Raw genomic sequence first — 21,833 nt, 5'->3', positions numbered from 1 at the left:
TGATATATTTGCATAAAATCTGTTTCTTCATAGCCTTTCAAATCTAGCAAAAAAGCTATTTGTATCAATGCTAAAGATGCAGAGAACATATTTGTGCATGGAAATTTTTCTATAAAATTCCTTGACTCAGAAAAATTGGTGTTATTATGTACCATGTTTTCTAATTTTCATTTTCTTGTATTGTTATTTTTAACTTGGTAAATTTTGTAGACATACAGAAAGATAAAACATTCTTAGGTTTTAATTTGAATTAGTACATTTTGTCCTGTGTACATTCTTTTGTCAGTTGTAATGTTTGTTTTTGTGAAGCCTGAGGAGAATTGCCAACTCTGATTCACCAGGAGAGAGCCAGATTTTAGCAAAAAATTTTTGAAATTTTCTGTCTTTTGAATCGAGAACCATTCCTGGTTTTACTCAAGAACCACCTCCTGGTTTTACTCAAGACAATAAACTTAAGTCGTATATTACAAAGAGATTAAAGAATAGGAGATAGAGTTTTAGTGTTTCTGAGAGTTCAAAAACTTCAGTTCCATGGCTTGTTTCATAAAAACACTAGTTAGTCCTTTAAAAATTAGATTGTTAGGAAATATAGAATGTAACTTACAATTAAACAATTATTTTCACCTTTATTTTGAAGACATTTTTAACTTTTATTGAATTTTATCATCTGAGTATATGCAAATACAGTCATCCCTCAGTTATTGCAGTTAATAGGGACCAGAACCGGCCGTGATAAGTGAAAAACCGCGAAGTAGTGTCACCCTCTCATGTTTAACGCGATGGTCGCGGGCAGCTTCGGACAGAGCTGGGGTAGCGTCAGGAGGCGGCGTAGAGGCAGCAGAAGGAGTTTCTGCAGAACATTTTCAGCGCACAAGGAACATCGCGATGGGGAGTTGTGACCGTTGTTTTTTCTTCTGAGCAAAGATGCCCTTGTACAATGCCATTACACCATCAATACGGTTACTGAATTCTACGGCTCTGACCGTGTTGTCGTCGATTTCTTGGGCCTTTTGTTGTAGAGCCTGTGCTATGTTGCAGAGCTCTTGCAGGTTTTCCAAGGTAAGGCCACATTCTTCAGCTTCGTTGTTGTCACCGTCGTCAGATACCTTCTCTTCTTCCTCACTCGCCGATTTTGTCATTTCGACAAGTTCCTCGTCGGTTAAGGGGTTCGAGTGGCACTCGATCAGTGTGTTCACTTCTTCTGTCGTCATGTCAGAGAACCCTTCATTGGCTACCAACCGAACCAGCCTCACAGCCTTATCTATGGTGGAGTGGTGAACTTCGTCAAGCGTAAATCCCTCATAGTCATGGGTGATGTTTCTTGGCCACAATTTCCTCCAACTTGCAATCAGTGTCTGCTCTTTCAACTCATTAAGAGCATTCTAAATGTTGACCAGGCACATTGCAATGTTGTATCCCCGCCAATAGTTCTTCAGGCTGAAGACCACGTTGTCTTCGTCGATGGAGGAGATGAGGCCTCCATTGTGGACCTCGTGTAGAGGGCCTTGAAGGCCCGAATGACCCCCTGATCTATGGGTTGTATAAGGAAAGTAGTGTTGGGGGCAGGAACTCCACTTGGACCCCGTCATAATGGAGACTGGTTGCATGTCCTCCTGCACAGTCCATGAGGAGGAGGACCTTAAAGGGAAGCCCTTTTCAGCGAGGTACAGCTTCATCTGTGGGATAAAGCAGTTTATGAACCAGTCGAGTGTGAGGGCTTTTGTTATCCATGCCTTTTTGTTGTGCATCCAGTAGACGGGCAGCAAGGCTTTGGTTTTGTTTTTCAAAGCTCGAGGATTCAAGGACTTGTAAATTAAGCCGGTGTTGAGCATGAAGCCCGCAGCATTCCCACACATGAGAAGAGTCACTCGATCTTTGTGGGCCTTGAATCCTGGCTTCTTCAATTCGTCCTTGTAAAGGAACGTCCGGGACGGCATCCTCTTCCAGAAGAGGCCAGTCTCATCCATGTTAAAGACCTGCTCCGGGAGATAACCACCCTCATCAATTATCTTCAGAAACTCTTCCTCGACGTAACGAAGAGCTGCCTGTTGGTCTGCTGAGAAGGCCTCCCCATACAAAGGAGTGCTGCGAAGGCCAAATCTCCTCTTGAATTTCTCAAACCAGCCCTTGCTGGCAACAAACTCACGTTTTTCTTGTGGGGTAGGATCACTTGAGGCACTGGTACTAGGCTGAGGTTCATTTTCGTTATCGTCATCACCTTCGTCGTCTTCATTCAACTCTCCTTCAGGAACGAGTCTATCATACAGGGCTTTGGCTTTAGTCCAAATCATATTGGTATTGAGACTAACCTTCTTTTCCCAACAGTCCAATATCCACACTGATAAGGCATTCTCTATTTTCACAATTCGCTTATTACGAGAAGTCAAAACTCACTTAGTGTCCTTGGAGAATGATATCGAGGCAGTTTTACGGATATTCACTTCATCCTTTTTTATGTAGTGAACCGTTGATTCATTCAATCCGAAATGGCGTGCAACAGACGCATAGCTATGGCCTGCCTTAAGCATGTCCAATAAATTAACTTTCTCATTCAATGTCATCATTTTTCTCTTCTTCTTGGGTTCACTAGAGGATTTAGAGGGTGGAGGACGTTTAGGAGCCATTTTCAAGGGTGTCACAAGCACTATTTTGAACAAAAAGACACAAGAGAACAACAAAAATTAGCACACCTTGAGACTAAGCATCACTCAAACATTGATTTGAATGAGCACGATCGTCTTCGCTGGGTATGAGAGCGAAGGTGGAAGAAACGTCTAGGCCAATCGGCTTGTGAGATTCCAGAGTCGGGAGGGATATGAAATGGTGGGATTCTAGCCAGCCAATCAGAGACGTGGATTTTGAATTGTGTGGGCACTCCCTGCCTTCTGCTAGCGTGCGAGCAACTTTCGCACCATAATTCCCCAATTTCGAGTTTTTGATGAATATTTTTGAACAATCTGCGATATACTGAGGTAACGATAAATGAAACGCAAAGTAGCAAGGGATTACTGTAAACCATAAAACAATAAATCAATTAAAGGAACTTCTAGATATATTGTGCTGATAAGATCAATCAATAGTTTATATAAACAATTAACTTCATAGTAAATGAATTAATCATTTATTTAAAACATCTATTAATTGTTAATGGGATTATTGCTTTTATTGTAGTTTTTCTTTTGTGGTTTGGATGATATGATCTTTAATTACAGGGTATATCAAGAGAAAATGTAAACAATTTGAGTGAATGTATTGAATAGTACATGAAAAAGTCTATATTGATGATTCTCAATCTTTTTTTCATCACAGTACACTTTTAATAATTTAAAAATTTGGTGGCACACACAGTTACTTCGGTAAATACCACAGGACAACCGGTGACATCATAACAGTGATTTTTAAATGTGGTTGGTTATTTAGGTCACATTTTGGTAACTACAGGCAGTTACCAGTAACACTGGTTACAATTTCCAAACACGTCCTAGGAAGGTAGAACCAATTGAACTACTTGTCTGACGTCGCTTATGTATGTGTATTTGCAGTGGTGGTGCACTAAAGTGCTGCGGCATAGTAGTTGAGAATCACTGGTCTACATGAATGTGTGCTGATTTATTAATATTAACAAAGATACAGCAGTATGAATGCTTAACACTTGACATGTCAAATTGTGAATGTAGCGGTTATGGTTGCACTTATGATTCATGACAGGTGGAGTGGTAACAACATAAGAGGTTCTTGAAGTAGCCATCCTTGTCATCAATACATTATTGAGCATACTGTAGTAAATTGAAATTGTACATACTGCTTTTGAAGTGTTTATTCTCTTTGGCAACTTCAACTTATTGTCCAGATAAATGTTGCTGATTATAGGAGTCTACTTTTCTCTGTATACCTAACACTTCATCCAACTCAATGCATTCTGGAGAGCAGAATTTCAGTATATCTACTGGCATTTTTCTCAAACTATTCATTTTTTGACCACCATGGGTTTTTTACTTCTCTTATTGTGAGAATTTCTCTAGAAGTATTTACCTTTTTTCCTGATACATTCTATATATAGATATAAAGTAATTTGAGCAAAAGATTTGATTAAGTTGCCATTTCTTAAGTTTAATAATTAGAATTATTAATTTAGAGTATTCTGGGGAAAAGATTGATTCAGAGTGGGACTCTAATTTGCAACTTCTGCTTACTTCACAATTGCATTGGTAATTACACTACCTAGACCAAGGTTGTCCAACCTTTTTTCCTAATGGGCCAAATTAGAAATATAGGTATATTCAGCAGGCCACAAAGGTACTTTATATAAATATATGCTTTTAACAAGTTCAAAATGTGAATATTAAATTTTAATAACAAATACAGTATTTTTTGTAATTGTATATATCATTGATAGTAAAAAAAAGAAATGATACTCACACAAAATAAAAATAAATTCAATGTGATTTTTGACATTGTCTTCCTTTTATAATATTTTCAACATTGCTTTTATGGTACTAGTCTTAATTCTAAGAATATTAGTTAAATGGAATCACTCAACCTATTTCTTTCAGCAGTTTTGATGTTTCATGCATGAAAAGAATTGTTCACACAGTATGCATAACAATTCTCTAACACCAATTATGTCATTATGATATCAAAGTGTATCCAGTGAAATGAGAATAATTTTTGACATACTTTACCAAAATAAATGAAAATATACCTAAAAATATTTAGAGTGCAATGGGCCACAGGTTGGACTTCCCTGACTTAGACCAATTGATTTATAAGATTTATGGTCTAAGTTTTTTTATTGGTAGTTTAGATTAGATCACTTGTTCTCTTTCCTTGCTTGATCCCATTATGGGAAGAGATTAACTTTAATGAGTATAATGGAAGTCCAACAATATAGCCAATGATAGAGAAAGTCACTAGCACACAGGAGAGATTTTTTAGTCATCATATCATTTAGAAATTAAAGAAAATATCTTTTCTGTATACCATATTCAAATATTAATTTTTTACTTTTGCATTAAAAACAGAAATTTTACATTTATGACATATTCACGGAGTTAATTATTCCATAGACATTAATTTATTTATTAAAGTAATTACAATAATATACTGAATTTTTTTTTTTTTTTTTTAGTATAACTTTATAAATTAATACATCAATTGATTTTCATTAAAATCTTGTAAACTACGTATATTTAAATGATTAAATTTAGTTATTACAAATCATGCTTTATAAACAACAATAATAATATTTTTTTACAATTATAGGTAATCAAGAATCCTGTGACTGATCACTTGCCTGTAGGATGCAGGAAAGTGGGAACGTCTTTTCATTCAGATAAACTAATTCATCCAAAGGAACTAGTCCCAGAAAATGCACCAATAGTTTTAGTTGTGGGAGCCATGGCACACGGACAGGTATTTCACTAATAAATAAATCTTATATCTCAGTTACACCTATATCACGTTGATAGTAAAGTTAATCTAATATGTTATATAAAGTCAAAGGTTATTGTTAATATGTTTATCAGTTAATAGCTCATTGGATAGTAAAACATCCTTAATACAAAAATAAAAGATGCAATAACAAATTATAAATTTAAATTTAGAAAGTTTAAAGGAATATTTTGTAATTTATTATAGTTTGAAATGTGCATTTTACTATAAATTATGATTTAAACAACCTTCTCTATATTTACACAATTGTTAACCATATCAAAAATTATGCTTAGTTAATAATATAAACAGATCCAAATCATAGAATATACCTTAAATGTCTTTTTAATCATAAGTGATCACTATAATCCATTTTATGGCTGTTTATTTTAGTTTCTCTTTTATAACTGGTATAAATTACCTTTAACAACCATATTTTTTCTTCAAACAAGATACATTTTATATTGTATAAATACTATGACTGTTTCTATGAACATAATCTGTAATTGTGATATCAAATTAATGAGAAATAAGACAGTTTGCTTAACAACAGTTACTAGAAATTAGATCTTTTGAAAAAAAAACTTTTGAGTTTCAATTTTATCAGTATTGCTTGTAACTGTGATTCAGAGTCATTATTTAGCGCACAGTAAGCTATAACTGGTCTTTTTGTCCATTATAGTTGAGTCTACAAGGTGGTTCATTTATAATGTCAGTTTCAAATATCTCCTGAAATATAATGCACTTTTTCATGTATATGAAAGTTTATTATTTTCAAGGGACTTTTTGAACCAGATAGAGATAACTTTAGACTTTCAAATAGGACTGCCCAATTTTTTTCATTTTTGGATTCTTTTAGAATAAAATCTTATTATTTTTCAATAATAAGCAATTATTTACTGTGACATCGTCACAATTCCAGGCTGCAATTTTTAATTATATTCTTAATTTATTCAATTTAAAATATGTTATCCATCTCAGATTTGTAGTGTCTTGCCCTTGTACTGTACATCATACTTTTCCTGATAACAGAATCATGCAGGTTATCCATGTAGCTCCATTCAGGGGAAATTTTTTTAATTGAATTCATGTGACTTCTGGTTTAGATTGGAAGTTCATATATTTAATTGAGGCTTCCTGCTCTCAAGCTTTTCATATCTTGTCTTGACTTTCATATATCTGATACTGTTCTCAAGATTAAGGAAAGACAGGTAGATGATAGTGGGATTTTATAGGTCTATAATTTTTTTAAATTGCAGCCCAGTAATTTTTTGATTATTATTAATTTAAAAAGTTTTATTAGTATTTTTGAAAAATAGATTACATAATAACTAAGAATTTATTACAACTTTAAAAAAGTAACAAAAACCAAAAGTAAGACAATTTCCATTATAAGTTTATATAAAAACAAAACGCTTAAAAAGATAGTTTCCTTTTACAACATTTGCTAAAATAAACAAATTGTTGCATATTTTCAAATGCATTATTGATACTTGTGTGTCAGTTGATCCACAAATTTTGTAGAGTGCTGTGCAGAGTTTCCAAAAGCAGGTTGAGATATGCACTGAAGTTAATGGTCACCTCTTAGAACATTTGCTGAAATAAACACTATGTATTTTTCTAAATTTATATTTTTTTACATAAATTTATAATGGAAATCATTTATTTTTAGTTTCTGTTGTCATTTTTAAGTCGTAATAAATTAGATAACAAAAAAGAAGCATTTTATAAGCATTATTTTTCAAAAATACTAAAAATGCTAATAATTTTTTAGAATAAAATATTGATTAATGTTATTTTTCAATTAAAAATTTAAAAAAATTGAGGGGATTTTCTCACTTGAAAATCTTAAGTTAATTTCACCCACAAGGGGAGAGAGTTGCTTAATTTCTATGGGGTTCAAAAGGCCCCTCCAAAATAATAAACTTTCATGCATTAAACTGATAGTGCCATAGTTTGCAGAAGATATTTGGAATTAACATTATAAATGGACTACCTTGTATATTGAGTGGCCAAACCTTATCACAATTGGAGCATGTATTTCTGATAGAAGATATACAGAGAGCGAATTCTTTTATTGGAACAGCATTTTATATTACATATACAGTTAAACATGTTTGAGACACAGGTTTTTGAGATGAATCTGTCTTGAAAGTTATTTTCAGCCTAAATTCAATATATTTTCCATGTTTATCTCAAATTTTGGGCTGTAGTGTAAATTATAAAGTCAAAGCTCAGCAACTACATTTTGATAGCATAAATTGTAGTTGAGAAACATCTCTTTCAATACAGGGCATAGTTGCAATTAATGCTGCTTTTTCTCTGATTGGCCACAAGCTTTCATTCAACCAATAAGACACAAACCAGTCAGTTTGTCAATAGTTTCTGATGCCTATTTCTGATATGTCAAAAATGTTTTATTTATACCTAATATAGGTATGTACAGTACTGTACTTGCTAGTGTATTAATAAAATACTATACCTCCAATCAAACCTATTAAGAATCTGTTAAACTCAAACCTTTTTCTTGTACCTAAGAGATTTGAAACATACAGAATCAACTGTGTAGTATTTTAACTATAATACGTTGATATGTACTATAGAATAGTAATAACTCTTATGTTAGATTAAGAATTCATGTGTACCTATCTAAATATATGCAGAGTTCTCTAAAAAGCTTTAATTTATAATAAACCTGTTTTCTTAATTTCTTTGATAATTATTTATCTAAGAACAGGTGTTTCTCTTTTATTACCTACTTAGTGTCCCAACTATAACCTATAACTGTTTAAAATTTGTTTTATATCAACATACACTTAACTTTCCATTGCTTATTTAAAGTTATGTTTACACTATATATGTTACAATCTAAGTTCCAAGTTAACAGTCAGTAAACTTACATTAGTATGTGGGAGGCTCAGTTGTCATATGGCTCTTCTGTATTTTTACTGTGGGTAGATCAGGAATGAGAGAATGATACTTCAACAATGCACTATACTTGAACACTCATTTAATCATTCCAAATCTTATAAATTATTCTGTGAGTTCACCGGGAGGTAGACGGAGTTGCACCTCCTTTGTCCTCGGCTAACAGGTTGGTGAGACCTGCTCACGGTCAAGATGGCGGTTCAGGTTTGTTACACGTTATGCAAGTGGAGGAAGAGGATGGGTCCAATGATAGAGTGACGGTGATATTCAAATAATTGACATTGAATTTAATAGACAAAAACAATTTATTAACATACTAGAATTTATATCTACAGTTATACATGATCTATATCACTTCGCCTATTTCTAGGGACCCGGAGAGAGAGAGTTCACACGAATTGGGGAAATCATATCTCGTCATCCGAGTAGATGGGTCCTTTCAAAAATTCTCAAGAGTCCCCTCAGCTTCTTCTTCGTTTCTGGTGTCGGCTTACTTTGAGACGAACACTGCGTAACGGGACGTATTAGGATTGGACGGACACTGAGTAACTGGCCCCCTTTCTCTCTCTGTTCCCCCTTTTATCTCTTTGGTCACATTACTTTTCTTCACCAACCAGCGCAATTTGGATGTAGTTCCTCATGATTCAGCTCTGCCTCTGTGGGAAACATATAATAAAATGATTTTATTGCTAGATTTCGGTTCCAGCGGGTTCGAATTTTCGCAGATTGCTCATTGGTGAATCAGAACTGTATTATGGCAAATACAGATGAACCACTGATCAGATTTATTTAATTAGTGTATTTTCTTTAACTTTCTGCGTACTAAATTGCAATATTTATCACTGAGAAAGATTTTGTTTATTATTAATTGTTTTCTTGAATGAAACATTCTAAAATATAAAAAATGAATACTGAAGGCTTCGTCTGTAAAATGCTTCAAAAATATCATTATATTCAATGCAGTATATTCAAGATTATCTTTCCTAATTTTTTTTATTGATTTGCAGTCCTTAAATACACTTCTGACATTTTAGGTGTTTATTTTTAGATTTCAAAATATTAAAAAATTTTAACTAAACTATTAATGTGTTTTAATTATTAAACCATACATGTTTGTTAAAATTTTTATCATTCCTTATGCTTGAGAAATGCATGGAATGCTCCACATGAAGCTATTCTAGTGAAATTTTCTCTTGTCTTCTGTTCTCACAAAGTGTGAATCATCCTTTACTTCTTTCAAAACTTGGAAAACATCATAGGTTTTGTTTGAGATTTTAAAGAAAAATTTTTAAAAACAAGGACTATATATACTTCTGATAAAAAGTTATCAACACTGTTTTTGAAATTATTTTGGTTTACATGCAGTATATTCTACAGGGCTATATTCTTCCTCACTATACATTATTTATAACATAGTAAATATGCCATAAAGATGTTTGAAGAAATTGTAAATTGAACTATTTACTTTATTTATTAAAATAAATATTTGTGCAAAAACAGAGTACATTCCAAAAAGCAGAAAATTAATGGGGCAGCAATATTTATCTTAACATCAAAATTACACAAATTTACTTAAAATTTCATGATTATTTCTGGAACAAATATTTTAAGAACCATAATGTCTTTGTATATTTAGCTATTCTGCAAAATGATGCTTATTCTTTTATTCATTGTCTTTATTGTTATGTATAGGTTATGTCTGTTGATAGTCTAAAGTAATCATTTTGTTGAGGAAAATATTAAGACGGATCAAGTCAAACCCATTTGAGAGCTGTAGGCTTCACATACACAAGACTATGCCAATGGCTGTGCGTGAGTTAATGCTTGGCAAAGAAATCTCCACCTGTCTGCAAATAGATTTCACAATGGTGGTATGCTATTCACAAACAAGAAAGGTTTCTTAAACCACTAATGAATAACAGCATCTGTGAGAAATCGCCTGATCCTGAGAACCTTGAGCAAAGAACAAGGAATAATCCCATAGAAACAGGTCAGGACTGCATTGCATGCTGTTCAGGAGCCTATTTATCTCAAATTTCCTTGTATCTCCAGAATATTTCATTTCTTTCCAGCAAGGGTCTTTTTTAACAATTGCTATCTGCACATCACTCACTGTCATGAAGGAGAATGCCAGAACTGAAGAGACCTGGGCTCTTATTTTATATGGCCTGATGGAGGTTGTTTAGCATCTGAAGATAACACTGCATTGATTGTGGCATCCTTCTGTTTGAACTCTAGCAACAGAGGTCCTTTCCGGTCAAGATGCATCTTTCTGCCATTAAAAATTAAAATATTAATTCAATCAAACTGAATCATCAAAAATATAGAAAGAAATCTTAATTCGATAGTCATAATTAATACAGAAATTTTAAACCATTGTTATTTTATGTTAATACAAAAATTATTATGAAAATACTATATATTAGATGGATAGATATTTTACATTTTTTTAAGAAACGTTTTAAAAATTCAAGTAAAATATTGGAGTTATGAGGTTTATAAAATTTTCTAAGCACAAGAGTCCCTATTATTAGACACTTTGTACCTCTGATATTTTAACATATACTGATTGGAAAAATCTTGTGCACCTAGACATGCAAGTTTTGCAGTAATTAGACAATTCTGTCTGAAACATAGCTTTATGCTATGTAAATTAATATAGTTGTGATTTAATTTCACATCAGGCAATGCCACCAGAGAGCCTTAAAATAGCTATCCCAGTATCCTATAGCTCTGTGTAGCTTTTTATAGGAGCTTTGTATTAGAGAATTTTCAGTATACCTGTTGTTTGGGAGTCTTCAAATGTCAGGTATGCTTGTACAACAATATACATATTTGACAGAGTTTGAGAATGTCTAAGTTTACATCAGAGTGAGGATTGCAGAATGGCAATTTTGCCAAATTACTTACCATCTAGACCAGTATGTCTTAAGCTTTTTTCATTCATGACCCCATTTTATTATGGAGATTTTTTCACGACCCTGGGCTGGGTATTAACCACTCTGCAGTGACCGACGGATATATCTGTCAAGGGCGATCGTGTAGCAGTTGTGAATGATGGCTATATCTGCAAAATTCTTTTACAGATATTGCCAAAAACTACCATGAAAAAAAAATTTACATCAAAAAGGAATTATGTGACAATAAAAAAAGACTTGACTTTACTAGATATAACTGTTTACAAAATCTTTTTCCAAAATGGTAATGAGAAAAAAACGCATGGGAAAATGCTTAAAAAATTTTCCACATTTATTCTCCACTACATAGGGAGAATAACCTGACCATACCTGACTAACCCACTGCAGAAAGGTTAAATATAAAATAAAGACATACAAATATTGCCCATAACTACTTTATTAATTTGCAAGCAAAATATACAGACAAATAATAAAGCAAATTCTAAAACTGGTTTTTTAAGTAAACAAATATTAATGAGATGGATGTGCTTGTTTTTTGCAGCGTAACAATTTAAACCTCAGTGCAATATTTGACACTGCTGGGCATAAAGCATTTTCAGCATTTTTCAACATTGGAAAAAAAATCGTTTTACACAGGTATGTGGTGCTGAATGACAGAACATTTAACACCACTTCATAAATTGTAGGAAATTCAATTCTAGCTTTAATCTAGAATTGAATCAAGGATTTTTGTTAAAATTCAAGTTTTAAGTTAGAGTCATTGATAGCTCAGCGAATTCCTCTTGGACTTTATATGGTAAATGATTAATATCATCAATGTTAATTAAAAATGGTTTTTGAATCCAAGATATCAAATTTTGATTTCAAAAAGTTATAAAATATTTGTGAAACAGTGCGTGCATGTGAATTTATTTCCAGTGAGCTTGCATGGCGCTTCAAGTTACGTATTTGACTTTGTTAAATAACTTACATGCAAAATTACAATGTGTCACCACAATTATGATGCACTTGGGTGTATTTTTTTAATATCTGAATACAATTTACTATGTAACTTGTCAGTATTATGATTTATAACTGAGTTGTACAGAAAATGTAATGGTTTTTTCATTATTGTTAATTGAAACTGATTAATGTTTCTTCAAATTTAATTTTTTTGTGAGCCCATTTGGGGTTGCAACCCATAGTTCAGAGCTTCCTAATCTAATTGTGAGATAGAATTAGGAGCAGTGGATACATTTGTGTATGTCATACATGGCAGGCAGGTTCTGGGCACTGCACACAGATTGCCAAGAGAGAATTGTCTGATTGTTGCAGATCTTTGTCCACTATTTAGAGAAAGCCTTGCTACAGAACTCTGTGTACTTCTGTATTATTGGCAGAGGCAAATTTGCATGCACTGTAACCATCACACCTGCCATTACTACCTCATCACCAGCTTTGTTTGCAATGTATCATGACAGAGAAGAGACTGTGACAGACTGGGAGCATATTGTTGTTAATTACAAATTCTAGTTCTGTTTGAAAACAGATGATTGTGTTAGGGTATGAGGACTACTGGTGAATACTTCGATTTGTCTTTACCATTGAATGGCACATAATTCCTAAACCAGTGCATCAGCAGTAAGGGCAACCTCATGTCAGTCTGACACCCATAGTAGTGGTGTGAGTGACATTGATTGAAACACAAGAGAATTCAGGAAATCCTGCACTCTTTTTGCTGACTTTCAAGGAAAGCTTCAAACTACCATTTTTTAGCAGGATAGTGTACATGATTGAGGCATTTCTGAAAAATCCTATCTATGTTCCAACACTCCCTTAGTCTCCAGACCTGTTACTCATCATCATTATTATCAAGCATTTATATAACTGAAGCTGGCATACTATCTGATCTGACAAGTATGAGGCATCTGGATTGGCAGTTGCAACATAGCACATGATGTCTTTCACACACATCCAGTCATGAGGCATCTTACAAGTTACTAAAGGACCCTTTAAATAGCATCATTGTTGGGTTGAAATTTGAAAAAAATTGTAGACCTATACATTCCCTATCTGGTCTCATCTTTCATCTATCTAACTCTATTCTCAAAATTAAGGAAAGACATATGGATGGACAACAGTGGGAATGTATAGGTCTACAATTTTTTTAAATTGCAGCTCAACAATGATGCTATTTAAAGGGACCTTTAGTAACTTGTAAGATGTCTCATGACTGGATGTGTGTGAAAGGTACCATTTGCTATGTTGCAACTGCCAATCCAGATGTTTCATACTTGTGAGATCAGATAATATTTACTTCAGATCAGGGCCACCATTGTATCTTTCTTTGTCATTGAATTTATTATATAGTGAACATTTAGGATGTTGCACCCATATGTCTTCTAAACATTAAAGTCAAGTTTCTATAGAAGTTATTTTTGAAATCAAATAATAAAAATATTTATTTTTGTCAGAACTAAAAGCAAATATATTAATTGATACATTATAAATTACTTTACATAAGTGTTAATCTGTTATTGATGTAATATCACTAATCCCTTTTCCTCTGATGACAATTTTGAAATGACATTTTAAAAAGTACTGACAATTTAATTAGTCTTTGGAGTGTTTTAAGTATTAATATGCATTAAAATTTAATTTAACTTTGGTAAACAAACTAGAGTTGTCAACAATTCTAATCAAAACAACAATAATATTGACATAAAGTTGTCCAAGGTTATTTTTACAATTGGAAATGGTTGGTTACTTACATTTGACATTTATTGCAGGTTATTTTGATTAGGAATTAAGATCAAATCATTATATATTTAAAATTTGTGTGTGTTAGCTGGACTTTCCTTCACTGTAATATCTTATACTTTTAAACTTCAGTATCATTTCTCTGGAATTTGCATCATCATCCCTTTCTTTTCTTAGTTTGTCTTGCATAACTCTTTGATTTAATTTAGAATTTCTTTAACCACAAGATTGTTATGAATTTTTAAATGTTGTCCCTCCTGTTAATGGATCTTCTATATAAACACTTTAGAGTAAACATGTATGAATAGAGAAAAGTTGCATTTATTTTAATTTTAAAATAAAGTAAGTTGTTGATCATCTCTCCATATATCCATATAATTATCTAAAGAAACTTAGTTCTTTCTGAGATAAATATTCTGCAAATGACAATTTTAAAATGTATTCATTTGCATACAAACTTAGTTGTTGAACTAAATTGTATAAAAGAAATTATAATTTAAAATAAATAATCTCAGTTTTATTAAAAAAAATTAATTAATCGTTAAATTTAATTACAGCATTCCTCAGCAGCATTGTTGCTAATTACTATAGCTATATGTCCCTGTTAGTCATTAATACCATTTACATTAGTTTTGGTGAATTCTGGATAATTAGCACAATTATTGCCCAAGCATTGAAGTAATATAAAATTCAATATATAAATTCTGAATATCCAGAAAGTTTGTCTTTTGCAGAGGTTTGACTTAAAATTCCTGTTTTAATAGGAATTAGTTATTAAATATGTTGGACCTATTTCTCATTATTTAGCTAATTTCTGTATCTGCTATGAATTTGCTCAAATCTTCAAAGTCAAAACCAGTCATGTAGTTCATACTAGTTGGTCTCTCTTCTGGATTGATTTTTTGATCAAATATATTAAGTAATTAGAAATCATGAAAACTTCCATTGAATTTATTTTCAACATATTCTAGGAATGATATTGTCCTGAACTGAAACTTGATCAGGCTTTACTATCTCATTTCTCTTAGATGTTAATATAGGCTTTGTTCTTTTTTCTTCCAAATTTCATTAGTTTCATTGATGCAGCTTCCAGAAAAACATATCAAGAAGTTAAAATAAACATGAATCAGGTTGGAAATGGAATTATTGCAGAACGATGATGATGCTTTCATCTTCTTATTAGTTTCTTTCTGTATATATACATTAAAAGGAGAAAGATAATCTTAATTATTATGAGGACTAGTATCTTCCTTTCATGTAGCCAGAAAGGGAAAGGCAGCTATTTTATGCAGGAAGTTCACAAATCTTGGCTTTCCTTGTAGAGTGAGTGCCCTTTGCATCCACACCACCCTACTTGAAGTGGCAGGAGTTATGTTTTTATAATTCAGAAGTTGAAAGCTAGATTATTGCAAAAATTAAACAAATCACCAATGTCATTGCCACAAGCTGAAATTCCTTACAAATTACATCAATCAAAGTATTATTTAATATCTAATGTACCTAAAACATTGCTCCATAAACTTGGTTTACAAATATTTTAATTTAAAATCATTATAGTTATGACCATTCATTGCAAAAAAGTATTATTGACAAAAATACCGATTTCATCAGTCACTCAGTATCTACAGCTAGAAATCTTTATTATCCTTATTGCAATATTACAAATTTAAAAGTAAGATTTCTTATTGCAATAATATTAAAGAATTTGTAAACTATAAAATTATGCAAGATTCAATACAATTTATGAAGTTTGGGTATATTTTAAAAATTAGAAAGTAGTTTTCCTTGGAGAATGCCATATTCATATTGCAAACTAGAACAAGAATTTTGAGTTAAAATGCTTAATTATCTTCAAATAATCATTACAAGATGTGTAGGGTTTGGTTTGGCAAGTTCTGTGACATGTGGATAATCACACACATGCTAAGTTGTTTCAATTTTATTTTTTAATCCTATTAATCCTAGTGTAGGTTGGCTCAATCATAATCATTATGAGGAATGTGTAACACACAATCAATCTAGATTTTCGTGGAGGCCATGGTAATTCATGAGGATTTCGTCTATTGCAAACAGAATTTTTGGCATTTTAATTGATTACATTCGGGTCAAAAAGCAATTTATGTATGTACCTTAACCCCCGCTAGCGTAATAATGGCTCTATCTATGCCAATACAGAACTAGTCTTTGGAGCAATTAAGATATAAAGTGTTTCAGGCCCACTTTGGAATTAGCTAGTAAGGATGAAGGATGAGAAAATCTTAAACACACAAATCAATCTAAGTTTTCATACATTTTCGTGGAAACTACGAATAATTTATGCAGGATCTGGAAAAAAAGTGAAGTGCCACCACTAGTGATCCCTGTTCAAGTCCAATAAGTTGATAAATAAGAAGAATTGGATTGAATTTGTACCTGGATTCTTATAGAATGATCGTGCGAGTGACTTTAGCACTCGAATTGCTCAGAAATCTGAATTTGCCAAGTTGCATTCAGTTATTAAGTCATAAATTCCAAAAAATTCTTCATTTTAATCCAGTTTCCGGTGATTTATATACCTTAAGTACTTAGTTAAACAGGTGAATTATGGAAAATTTCCGTCCTAAAACTGATATATTTTTATTCACAAGAAATACTGTTTAATCTAGGGCATGAATTCTATAAATATAAGTCGAAGTAATCACTTACCAAACAGGAGAATCCCGGCATCGATTTCAGTCCCGCGTCAACGGATGGCGTCGACTTTTCGCATCGGAGACGATTTAAAAATTAAAATAAATTTAATTAAAATTATTTGAATATAATTTGACTCCTTTATCTTAAAAATACATAAAAATTTATGTGAATAATAAATTTTATCGCGCTTTATTAATATATTTATTACATAAAAACTAATTGAAGCCGGGCGACAAGAGGGATGCCACTATTGATGTTTGTATACCTGAAAGCTTAGAATCTTGCAATTTATTTATTTCTATTCGTTTATTTCATTTAAAATAATTCAAAAAATCGATTAAATCTGCTGTTAGATAAGCAAATCTTTTCCAAACATTCGATGAAGTCGTTGATTAACTCGTTTGTAAAGTGGGATTTTACTGCTTTCGAATCTGTTTTAATTGGATTTTTTTTAGTACATATTATTATTATTACAAAATAACAAGCCTGAATTACAGGTTAAAATGCAAAATTGGTATGTAACGTTGTTCGACGAATGGATATTATTGCTTAAAATGTCTCATAAATCATTATAAAGATATATTAAAGTTGCGTTTTGTCGTGTTTCTAAATTTATAATGGATACTAAATTACATTAGAAAAAGTATAATGTGGTTAAGAAATAGGTTCTAAGAACTTGTACATTTTTTCCCTTAAACGTTTTTATGACTCAGATGTAATTTAAGTTGTTTTTCCCTGGAATATGTGGTTCATTGTGGGTTCACGGCATTATTTGGTCATATGTGGTTCATTACGGACGCTTTTCACACACACAACAGAGATAAGATAATTTTTCATGTAGAAAAATGATAGATAAACTCATTTGAGAACCCCTTAAAGATATTTGTCTATGGCCCCCAATTCTATGTATCCAAGTCACACGAGAAGGCAGACCTAACATTACATAGCGCACTTTTTTGTGTTTGTATTGCGTGTCGTGTTCACGGTATACTGTTCACGTCCGAGTTGTGCCAAAATTATGCACACTCCTGTTCGCGCTCGCATTGTCTCGCGCATTTCTATTTGACATTTTATCCATAAGGGTATACGCTTCAGATTTTTTAAGATTAAACATGCCGGGATGCTTCTGTATATTTATTATTTTACGGCTTACACACTTCCAATTTAAAATGCGTAGTCAGAAATATAAGTGTAACCGAATTTCATTAAGAGTTCTTTCTAAAGTAGTTAGATCAACGTTTTATCACCTTTTTTTCTCTCGATACGTGTATCTATAAAGTTCAAGTATTCGCAAGTGATTTACAAGTCATTGAAAGAGAATCTGCTGTATTGATTTCCCTGTTGCAAATAAGTGTCGCTGATCTTTATGATTAGCTTGAATAACACAAAGTGTGACATTTAAAGGTTCTAAGTTGTGTACTGTATTCTTGTATATTGCGGATCTTAATTTTATTGCAAATTTACAGTAAAAAGGTGTAAAATACTTGAATCCATTAGAGAATTTTGATAGCAATCTGCACTGCAATTCGGACTTAGATTTGTAGTTTTTATTTAAAAAACTGAAAATAAATAATTATATATATATTTTTTAAAGTTGACTTTAAAAAAAATCCCAGAAAATACAAAAAATTGTTGTAGAAAAACGTTAAAATCTTAGTTTAGGATGACAATTCTCCATAATTGATCTTTTCTGGTGCGTTAGTTCTTTCCATTTCCTTCGTTTACTGAATCGAATTTTATGTGTTTTTTTCTATTCGACTTGCCATTAATAATACTTTTTCTTGTATCTGTCAAATGTAGTAAAAATTATCTCGAGCTATTCAGAAGTTTTTTCGATCTTGTAAGCAATTTTACTTGCTGTTTCTATTTAGTTGGAGGTTGAATGTCGTTTAACTTAACATGTTAAAAAAATGCAAATTTTTTGTAATTTTTTGCAAGTTAACAATTCTAGTAATGACAATTATAGCTTATGTCACTCAAAATCCTATTCTACATCTTAATCTAGTTTTTTCAAACGTTGTTCCAGTAACTTTCGCGTTATCTGGTGTAACAGCTTCATCATCTTGGATTCAGAATAGTTTTTGTTGTATTTCTTTTATGCTGTTTTAGCTTCTAAAAAGCTTTAACAATTGTATTATGAAATAATTACGGTATTATATCCTTGAAAATAGCTTCAAATGGGTCAAGTTGCTAGAGGTCAGGCACGTGTTTCATCTCATTGCTCTCTCGCTAGAAGTAACTTTAAACGATTTTATTAAATTCAAACGAGAGTTAACATTATCTACTTTCAGAATTTTCACACACTTTCTCTAAAAACGATCTATTAACGGTTAATCGATTACAATCGATGCTCTTCGTTTATAAACACGATCTTCCAGCCGCAATATCGATCGATACAGTGCTAATTTGTACCTTTTAACCAGTCATTTTATTTAGCTCAATAAAATTGTCCAGATTTTTTTTATTCTGTTTGCACAAAATACATTGATACTGGGCTAATGGAAGTTAATGCTTTGGTTCATTGGTCATATCAGTTCATTAACGAGTTATCGTCTATGAAATACATAAAATTATGTATTGTAATTGCTTAATGTTTTGGAATAATGCTTAATACGAGTTATAAGCAATACCTGCAGTAAATTGAGATACAAATTTTTATACAGGGTGTTTCAAAACTATATATCAGAAATGTAAAGGCAGGTAGAGGGGACCTAAATAAGCAGATTTCGTAAATGAATGTGGGTGCGAAAATGCAGCGAGAGGGCGCTGTTGATTTCAGTGGATGAAAGTGCTTCGCTGGCTTGAATCGTCATTCCCCAAACGGATTTTGAGCAACATGCATCGTTACACCAATACGGAGCTTGCCAACATGCATTTCATGTATGGGGCTGTGCAAGGAAGTGGAGAGGCTGCTCACTTTAGCAGGATTGTCAGGAATCACCTGGACACTGTCTACGGCCAGCATTGGATAGGACAGGTGGACCTGTTCCTTGGCCGCCGCGCTTCCCAGATTTGACGTGCTTGGATTTCTTCTTTTGGGTTCACATTAAGAGCATGGTGTACGATAGTCCCATAACATCTGAAAATCTGGGGCCGTATTCTGGTCACCATCTCTGGTCTCGCGTCTCTCACAAGCTGGTTGCTGATTGGATAATCCAAATGATTAGCCAATCAGTGACTTGCTTGTGAGAGACCAGAGACGATGACCAGAATATGGTCCCTGGTTTCCCGATTGTCTGTTGCTGCTGGAAATGTGCATGACATGCCTGATGTTTTTACTAATGTACGCCAATCCATGTGCTGCTGCTGTGAATCTTTTATTGCTGTTGGTGGTCACTCTTTCGAGCAGCTATTGTAAACTTGATAAATAAATTGTTGCTTTCCTTTGTCTTTTCACGTACCTGTTGTTAATACTGCCTTACGTGCTAGCACTTCAACACTGCATTTCCGCACCCACATTCATTTACGAAATCTGCTTATTTAGGTCCCCTCTACCTGCCTTTACATTTCTAACATATAGTCATGAAACACCCTGTATAATAAAATCAAAATATATTTAGTTAAATAAGGCTAAAGAATGTTATAAACCCTTTTAAAACATGAACTTTCTCTGCTTATCTCTTTCACAGTTATCCAACATTTTCAGTAGTGATGTTGTTGATGGTTTTTCATCAGAAGCAATCATTTTGTTGCTTCAAGGCTTCCTTGATGATGCATTTTTTCCTATCTTCTGTTCAAAACTTACACTTTCTTTCAATTATATGATGCTAAAATATGAATTTATACATATTAATACAAAGAATAATCATTACTGAGCTTTAAACGTTGAAAATAATTACTAAATTTAAATAAAATAATGAAGAATATGTGCATCGCACAGCATTAGATTGTGTATGTACTCTTTAATTTACATTTACTTACAGAAATTTATTAAATTTATAGAAATTTAGCTTTAAAACTATTAAGTTGATAAGATATTCAACCTTATTTTCTTCATTTCAGGTTAAAGTAGGTTATGTGGAAGAAACTGTATCATTCAGTGATTATCCGCTCTCTGCAGCTCTCACATGCTCCAAGTTATGTTGTGCATTTGAAGATGCATGGGGCATACAGTGACACCCCAAGTAGTAAAGTGTACATAAACTCTACAAATAAGCCAATAAATGTTTAATTTTTTTCATCAACTAACTGACATAATTATCTTTAAGAAAGAGATGAAGAAATTTAAGTTAGATGTTTGTTCCAGGAGTAGATGCAGAAATTCATTTGAACATTCTCCAACAAAAATCTGGCAAAGTTAAATTTTCCGATGCAAATATTGACAAATTCATCTAACGAAAGCTGTCTAAATAACACGAATTCACTTACCGGATTTTGCAAAATTATTAATAGAATTATATGAAATTATCCGAAGATAAAGTTTCAGTTTTAATTAATTTTCAGAATTTTTCTATTGATTTTTCTCAGTTTATTTAGTTAATTGTTGTCATAAAATTTATTAGAAAGTTGGAGTTTCCATTGTATATCGTCAACAATAAATTCTCAAATATCTACTAAAAACCTCGGAAAATTTATGAAACTCTCTGAAATTTTGTTGTTGTTTCAATAAATCCATAATTCTTTGGCTCTGACAAAGGTAGTAATTTATCCTCGACATCTGTAAACAATAAATATTAGCTGAAATTTTGATTTAAATCACTCACTCTAAATATTTTAGTAAAATATCTCTCTCTCTTTTCTTTTTTTTTTTTTTAATTTTTTTTTTATCATTTTCTATACATGCCACAAGCTCTTTATATACTGTAAGGGTTCAAATATAGCAAGAATGTTTATACTAAAATCAAAATCTATAGAATTTATTAACAAAATAAAGATTATTAGAACAGTTTTTGAGTGTTTTAAGGTAAAAATGTTGAGAATTTTTAATATAGCTATATTGGGATGTTTTTATTTAAGTAGTACAGTATGTAGAAAAGACAATTTTAATCAATATTTTAAGCTTAAATATTTAAAAATTTCTGTAAAAATTAAATTTTAATATAAACTGGAAAAATACTGCAAAAAAGTGTCTAAAAACTCTATTAATTTATTATATAATGGAATCATTCCAAGAGTTACAGGCTATAGAACAGCATTAGATTTATA

At 32.2% G+C, this 21,833-nt stretch overlaps 1 protein-coding gene across 1 annotated transcript in view; it reads left to right on the top strand.

Annotated features, from left to right (window-relative positions):
- LOC136970119 (ribosomal RNA small subunit methyltransferase NEP1) overlaps nucleotides 1-20,872 on the top strand; it is a 34,307-nt gene extending 13,435 nt beyond the window's left edge. The window contains exons 5-6 of the mRNA XM_067264509.1: nucleotides 5,263-5,412; nucleotides 20,691-20,872. Coding sequence (XP_067120610.1) covers nucleotides 5,263-5,412; nucleotides 20,691-20,804 — 264 coding nt within the window. The 3' untranslated portion in view covers nucleotides 20,805-20,872. The remainder of the gene's footprint in view (nucleotides 1-5,262; nucleotides 5,413-20,690) is intronic.
- Nucleotides 20,873-21,833: the final 961 nt, after the last annotated feature.

The sequence above is a fragment of the Centruroides vittatus genome, unplaced genomic scaffold (genome assembly GCF_030686945.1).
Source record: "Centruroides vittatus isolate TY-2023 unplaced genomic scaffold, ASM3068694v2 contig_19, whole genome shotgun sequence".
NCBI classification, from domain to species: Eukaryota; Metazoa; Arthropoda; class Arachnida; order Scorpiones; family Buthidae; genus Centruroides; species Centruroides vittatus.
This window is presented reverse-complemented; position numbering and strand designations above follow the sequence as displayed.